This window comes from Anopheles gambiae, chromosome 2, assembly GCF_943734735.2.
Source record: "Anopheles gambiae chromosome 2, idAnoGambNW_F1_1, whole genome shotgun sequence".
NCBI classification, from domain to species: domain Eukaryota; kingdom Metazoa; phylum Arthropoda; class Insecta; order Diptera; family Culicidae; genus Anopheles; species Anopheles gambiae.
Genome location: NC_064601.1, coordinates 39221585 through 39229028, shown reverse-complemented (window position 1 = coordinate 39229028; position 7444 = coordinate 39221585). Strand labels below are relative to the sequence as shown.

Sequence of the window (7444 nt, the reverse complement as noted above, 5' to 3'; positions counted from 1 at the left end):
CACCACCACATGAATCTCCACAGGCTTGGGGTAAAACTAACACTCCATGGGAGCGCATACACGTAGATTATGCAGGACCCATTGATGGGGAATATTTTCTGATTGTAGTTGATGCACACTCTAAGTGGCCGGAAATATTTAAGACACCAAGTAGTACATCAACAGCTACGATAACTATGTTGAGAGGATTATTCGCCCGGTTTGGCATGCCGGTGACTTTAGTAACAGATAATGGTACGCAATTTACCAGCGAAGCATTCAGTGATTTTTGTTTGAAAAATGGTGTGCATCATATGAGAACAGCGCCGTTCCACCCTCAGTCCAACGGCCAGGCCGAGCGTTTTGTGGATTCGTTTAAAAGGGCATTGCGGAAGATAAGAATTGGTGGCATGGCGTTACAAGAGGCAATCGACATATTCATGCAAACGTATAGAACAACTCCAAATCCTCAGGTAGAGCAGAACAAATCACCCGCAGAGCTCATGTTTGGAAGACATATTAGAACCTGTTTTGAGTTACTGCAGCCGCCACCAAGATTAGAGAACCAAGCCACATACAACAGCACGAGATTATTCAAACAAAGCGATCTAGTATTTATCAAAGAGTATAGCCGAAACAATTGGAAATGGATACCTGCGGTTATAGTTAGAAGGATTGGCCACGTAATGTATCTGGTGCAAACAAATGATCGGCGTACTAGGAGGTGTCATATGAACCAGATAAGACAACGATTTTATGAAAGCACTGAAAACAGGTCATTAGCTAGCATTCCTCTAAGTGTTTTGTTGGAATCGTGGAATTTACCGTTACCGCCGCAAACCACGATCAATCCTAGCGAGACAGAGACACCCGTTGCATGTACGTCTATACCTCAGACTTCTACGACATGCATGTTACAGCCAGAAAGCGCGTCACAGCCAACAATAGCATCATCAAGGTCGACGCAGCATACCCCTTGTCATCGCGAAGCCCAACAGCCACTTGCACCTCGTCGCTCTTCTAGAAATAGAACGGTACCACGAAGGTTTGCACCCTATCGTATGAACTAAAAGGGGGAGATGTTGTGACGAGTAGAAAACGCCCTTAGGCACTCAGGAGCTGCGCGCCTCGGAACGTGAGTGTGTTCGGGTTTAGCCAGGGATCGTGAGGACTCTCGGATAAGCGGTCAAGCAAGTAGGAACGCGATTAGGAAGTAAGCGGAATAAAAAGTATCCTGTTAGCTGTATGAGTAAACGCGTGTTGTTTTAACGTTTTATATTACGAACCACCCGAAAACGTAACAGTTAGTCTCATTGCTTTTGGCCCTTGCGCGCTTCCCATCCCATGAGCAGCCAGGACACGGTAGCGGCTGCTGGTCAAAAGGTGATTGCTGAAATTAAAAGCAAATGGAAAAAGTTTCACTATGAAGAACTATTAATTTTCCTTACCGAACGTATAATTAAAAGAAATTGGAGAACAGCTCGCCTCGCCGTCCGCCTCGGAAGAAGTGCTGGCTTTGACAAAATACGCTTTAAGCTTGTCTGAAGTATATTTGATACTGATGATGGTAATTGTTGGCACGATATAGACCACATGCGTTCTAGACAGAAGTAATGTTTGTAAACATCGATCTGTCAACAGCAGATCGACCTAACTCCCACTTTACCCGTCAGATGGCGTACTAAATACATAGAAAGGGACGACAGGGTTAGCTTGTGCGACAACTAGTTCTCCCAGAATAGGACCAATCAGGAAGCGGTTCAACTAGGGTCAAGTTCGCACAGCTGATCGAGAACAGGGCGCCATCGCTAAACGCAAAATTAGTCACAAATTAGAAAACGGATAGGCAACACCAATTTTAAAACTACGCTGCGAACATCACCAAAAGCTAGTTTGTGAATTTTGTCATCCTTTCTTTTTTAAACTCAAATATAGATTGCTACACACGTAGCAACATTTTAAAATTGCTCAGTTCTATTCCGTGTGAATATTTGAGATACGATGAGTAAACGCGGGTTTGATTGTGGTGGCTGCGAGCGGCATAATACCGTAGACGACATGGTGCTGTGTGAAAAGTGTGAAAAGTGGTACCACTACGGATGTGCTGGCGTCACCGCGGAAATCAAATTCCAGGAGTGGCGATGTGAATCGTGCGTGAAAGTGGCAAAGAGCGAAGCGAGGGGAACGGGCCAGCCTAAGCCTGCGAAGGAAGCCATCGCGAAACCGGGGAAGCCTGCTGGAAGCTGCAAAGGCAACGAGACCAAGAACGCAGCACCAAGCGAGGGCGAGACCTCGGGGCGTACAGCATCCGCGGAAACGCTGCAGCCTACGACGTCCCAAGCTGCTAGACCACCCAGCGCGAAATCGTCGAAAGCGCATTCGCGCAATTCAAGCGCGGCGTTAGAACGTCTTGCAAAAGTGCAAGAGTTAGAAAGAGAGATGGCCGTCAAGGAGTTTGAACTCAAAATGGCGAGCCTGAAACTCGAGCAGGAGAAACTTCGTCTCCAGTTCGAGGAAGAAGCAGAACGCGGATCCCACCGATCATTCGCGAGTAATTCGTTGAAAACGGAGGAGTGGGTACGCGACCAACAGCAGCTGCATCAGCAGCAGCATGAACAGCAGCAACAGCAGCATGAGCCGCTGCATCAGCAGCAACTGCATCAGCTGCAACAGCAGCAACAGCAGTATAACCCCGCTGCATGTACCAGTGATGTGGCTGTATCCGCGTTAGTGGAAACAGTGACCGTCAACCCTACGACAGTGGCAGCCGTTGCGGAAACAAGAAGGCGAGGCCTTACAGAGGACCAGGTGGTGGCGAGGCAAATCTACCCCAAAAAACTGCCCACCTTTAGAGGATCGACGAAGGAGTGGCTCGTATTCATAAGCTGCTACAACGACTCGACGGAAGCCTGCGGATTCACGGATCGAGAGAATATAATCCGTCTCGAAGAGTGTCTGCAAGGTCCCGCACGTGACGCAGTTTTGTCTAAGCTGAACACTCCCAAAGCAGCGCCTCTAGTCATCAAAACCCTCGAGCGCTTGTACGGTCGACCGGCGCTGGTTGTGAAGGAGCTGCTGGACCAAGCGCGACGGACAGAAGCTCCCAAACCAGAGCACCTGGAGTCGCTCATAACTTATGGGATGGCAGTGCAGCAGTTGTGTGACCAACTAGTGACGGCGGATCAGGAAGATCACCTGAACAACCCCATGCTGCTGGAAGAGTTAGCAGAAAAGCTGCCGGCGTCAAGGAGACTAGAGTGGGTACGCTACAAGAGCCGGGTTACACGACCAAATCTAAGGGACTTTGGTGAGTTTATCGATCGGCTTTTAGATGAGGCTTGTGAGGCCTGCAAATACGTTCCCCCAGACAAATCCCAGCAGAGACACAACTCCGGGCGACCTCCTCACACCTTCGGCCGCTATCCGGTTAACGTACACTCACAACCAAGAGTAACAGTAATGGGTAGCAGGTGCCCAATATGTAGCGACCAGCACCATGTACGATTTTGCGAAACCTTCAGGACAATGACTGTGCAATGTCGACGGCAGGCAGTAAAAGAGAAAGCTTTGTGCGAAATTTGTCTGAACGCTCACGGATCCAAGCGGTGCTTGTCGAGAATCCGTTGCGACATCGCTGGCTGCGGAGCGCGACACAATACGCTACTACACGAAACAGTCCGACCTGAAGTAGCGCAATGTATGGCGCATAATACAGTGACGAGATCATCAGAATTACTATTTCGTGTCGTGCCCGTTACGATTTACTATGGGCAAAAGAGCGTCGAGACCCTGGCATTCCTCGACGATGGATCATCGGTAACTTTGGTGGAAACTGATCTGGCACGTAGCCTCGGTGTCATCGGGATGCCAGAGCCGCTGGAGATGAGCTGGACTTCAGACATAACGAGGGTGGAATCTAGCTCGATGCGGATAAGCTTGGAAATTTCGGCGAGAGGCGACAGCAGACGCTACGAGCTTTCCAACGCTCGTACCGTCCAAAAGCTAAGTTTGCCGCCTCAAGAACTCATCTTCTCTTCACTAACCACAAACTTTGCTCACTTTCAGGGACTGTCTGTTCGGCCGTACCTGAAAGAGGAGCCGAAGTTGCTGATCGGATTACAACACATCAACCTGCTGGCTCCGCTGGAGACGCGAATAGGCGGCCCTGGGGAACCAATTGCCGTTAGGAGTCCATTGGGCTGGGCTATTTACGGACCCTGCAACAACAACCAGAGCAACAACACGATGCACCACACTGTTAGAGAAGTAATGCCCGAAAACAGCGACCAAGAGCTTAACCAAATTCTAAAAAACTATTTCACGTTGGAAGAAGTTGGCATAAGCAGCTTGCTACCTGAAGATCCAGAACTAGTGCGAGCAAAATCCATGCTACACAACACCACCGTACGAGATGGAGATAGATATACGACTGGCCTGCTATGGAAGAGTGATGACGTCAACTTTCCAAACAGCTTTCCTATGGCTCTCAAGCGATTACAATCGCTGGAACGGAAACTTAGGAAAGATTCAGAACTAAAGCGAGATGTTCATCAACAGATTCAACACTATATAGAAAAGGGATACGCACACAAAGCCACTCAAAAGGAGTTAGAAGAAACCGATCCTAAGCGCACGTGGTACCTGCCCTTAAACGTAGTATCACACCCAAGAAAGCCGGACAAAAAACGCCTCGTATGGGATGCGGCAGCCAAAGTGAATGGTGTCTCGCTAAACACATTCCTTTTAAAAGGACCAGATGTATTAGTAACACTCCCGGGAGTGCTAAGTAAATTTCGAGAACGTCAAGTAGCCTTTGGAGGAGATGTGGAAAAAATGTTCCACCAAATACGGATTCGTAAAGAAGATACTCATGCACAAAGATTTCTATTCCGTTCTGACGAAAACGAACCACCAACTATTTATATAATGGATGTCGCGACATTTGGCGCATCCTGTTCGCCATGTTCTGCACAATACATAATGCACCGAAATGCACAAGAAAACGAGCTAGAATTTCCTGAAGCCGCCAATGCCATACAAAATAAAACATACATGGATGACTATTTTGATAGTTGCAATACAGAAGCAGAAGCAATAGATCGAGCCCGACAAGTAAGAGAAATTCACTCTCGGGCTGGGTTTAATATGCGAAATTGGGTGAGCAATCGTGAATCCGTCCTGAAAGGCATGGGAGAGTCATCCGACAAACCCGTAACGATCGTGGAACGCGATAGTGTGGAAAAACCCTTAAGAGTATTAGGCATGGTTTGGGACCCTTCGAATGATGTATTCAAGTATACTTCTAACTGGCGCAAAGACCTAATCCCCTACGTGCTCGAAAAGCAACGCCCCACTAAGCGTATAGCTCTAAGCGTCGTCATGAGTCTGTTCGATCCACTAGGACTGCTCGGTCCTGTTCTTATTCACGGGCGCATTCTCATGCAAGACCTATGGCGAAATAATCTGGACTGGGACTCGAAGATGGGTGACACAGAGTTTGAAAAGTGGCTGCATTGGATTGATTTGCTTCCAATCATAAATAAGCTGGAAATACCCAGATGCTATTTTGACAATATAAACCCACAAGCATACAGATCCCTCCAATTACACGTCTTCACGGATGCTAGTGAGGTGGCGTACGGTTGCGCGGCTTATTTCCGCATAACAGAAAATAATGAAGTTCGTTGCTCCTTGGTAATGGCAAGGTGCAAGGTGGCACCACTGAAACATCTAACAATCCCCCAAATGGAATTACAAGCCGCACTATTAGGTGCGAGGCTAATGCGTTGCGTGGTGGAAAATCACACGCTTCCTATAAGTGAGATATATATTCATACTGATTCTGAGGTGGTACTATCCTGGATCACCTCTCAACCGAGAGAATTTAAGCAATTTGTGGCATGCAGAATAGGAGAAATACATTCCTTGACAGATCCAAGCATGTGGAGGCACGTACCGACCAAAGAAAATCCTGCTGACGGCCTAACAAAATGGAATCAAGATACGATTCTTTCTGCCCAAAGCAGATGGTACAAGGGTCCAGCGTTCCTATACCAAACGAAAGATGAATGGCCAACACAAAAAATAATAGAAAAGACTAATGAGTCTCGAAAGGCCATACACACGCACATCGAAATGCCTTCCCAATTGTTAATAGAAACAGAACGTTTCTCGAAATGGACGGTTCTTCTTCGAACAGTTGCATCAATTTACCGTTTTAGAAGCAACTGTCATCGCAAGAAAAATGGTCTCCCTATTGAAGCTTTAAAAGCCACCGAACGGCAAGCGAAACTATTAAAATGCCCTAATAAGTACATAGACAGGCCATTAAAAAAGGAAGAATATGAAAAGGCTGAAAACTTCCTATGGTGTCTAGCGCAACGGGACCAATACAGTGAAGAAATCAATAAGTTACGAGAAGATCATCCTATCAATCGTAAAAGCGATCTATACAAACTATCACCTTTCGTTGATGAAACTGGTGTGCTTAGAATAGACGGTCGTACCGCAAATGCCACACAGCTTAATTACAACACGCGATACCCGATTATATTGCCAAACCAACACCAAGTAACAAAACTAATAATCCATGACTATCATTGCAAACTAAACCACGCAAATCGAGAAACGGTTGTTAATGAGATACGACAGAAATATTACGTGCCACACCTCAGAGCCGCGGTTGATAGAAGCATGAAGAACTGCCAAACCTGCAAAATAAAAAAATGTAAGCTGTCCTGTCCAAAAATGGCACCCTTACCGAATGCAAGGCTGGCTGCCTATGCACATCCCTTCAGCTATGTGGGAATCGATTATTTGGGTCCATTGGACGTAGCCGTCGGTAGACGCAGTGAAAAACGATATGTGGCAGTATTCACGTGCCTCGTTACAAGAGCTGTACATTTGGAAGTAGCGTTCACTTTATCAACGGAATCATGCATAATGGCCATAAGAAGATTCATTGCTCGAAGAGGACCACCGGTTGAGATATATTCTGATAACGGCACCAATTTCGTAGGCGCAAGCAACATTCTAAAAGAAGAAATCGAAACGATTAACTACGAGTGCGCGAACACATTCACTGATACAAATACCAGTTGGCGATTCAATCCACCATCCGCACCACATATGGGTGGTGTATGGGAACGTATGGTACGAAGTGTAAAGGAATCAATGACGGCTTTGGATGATGGACGAAAGTTGAAAGATGAACTCTTGTTGACGATACTGGCTGACGCGGAGAAACTCATAAACTCACGGCCTTTGGTTTACATGCCACACACTCCTGATGACCCGGAAGCTCTGACACCGAACCACTTTCTGCTTGGACGATCCTCGGGTTTGAAAGAAACAATGATGACCGGCCCGAATCTCGCTGAAACACTACGAAGCAGCTACAAACGTTCCCGATATCTAGCGATCGAATTATGGGATCGATGGATTAAAGAGTATTTTCCATCATTGA

General features: G+C 46.8%; 1 protein-coding gene across 1 annotated transcript; it reads left to right on the top strand.

Moving 5' to 3' along the window:
* Positions 1-1552: 1552 nt before the first annotated feature.
* LOC133391620 (uncharacterized) lies at positions 1553-6615 on the top strand. The gene is made up of 2 exons (XM_061646874.1): positions 1553-4245; positions 4313-6615. The coding sequence occupies exons 1-2, from the start codon at positions 1981-1983 to the stop codon at positions 4319-4321; spliced, it is 2274 nt and encodes a 757-aa protein (XP_061502858.1). The 5' UTR covers positions 1553-1980; the 3' UTR covers positions 4322-6615.
* Positions 6616-7444: the final 829 nt, after the last annotated feature.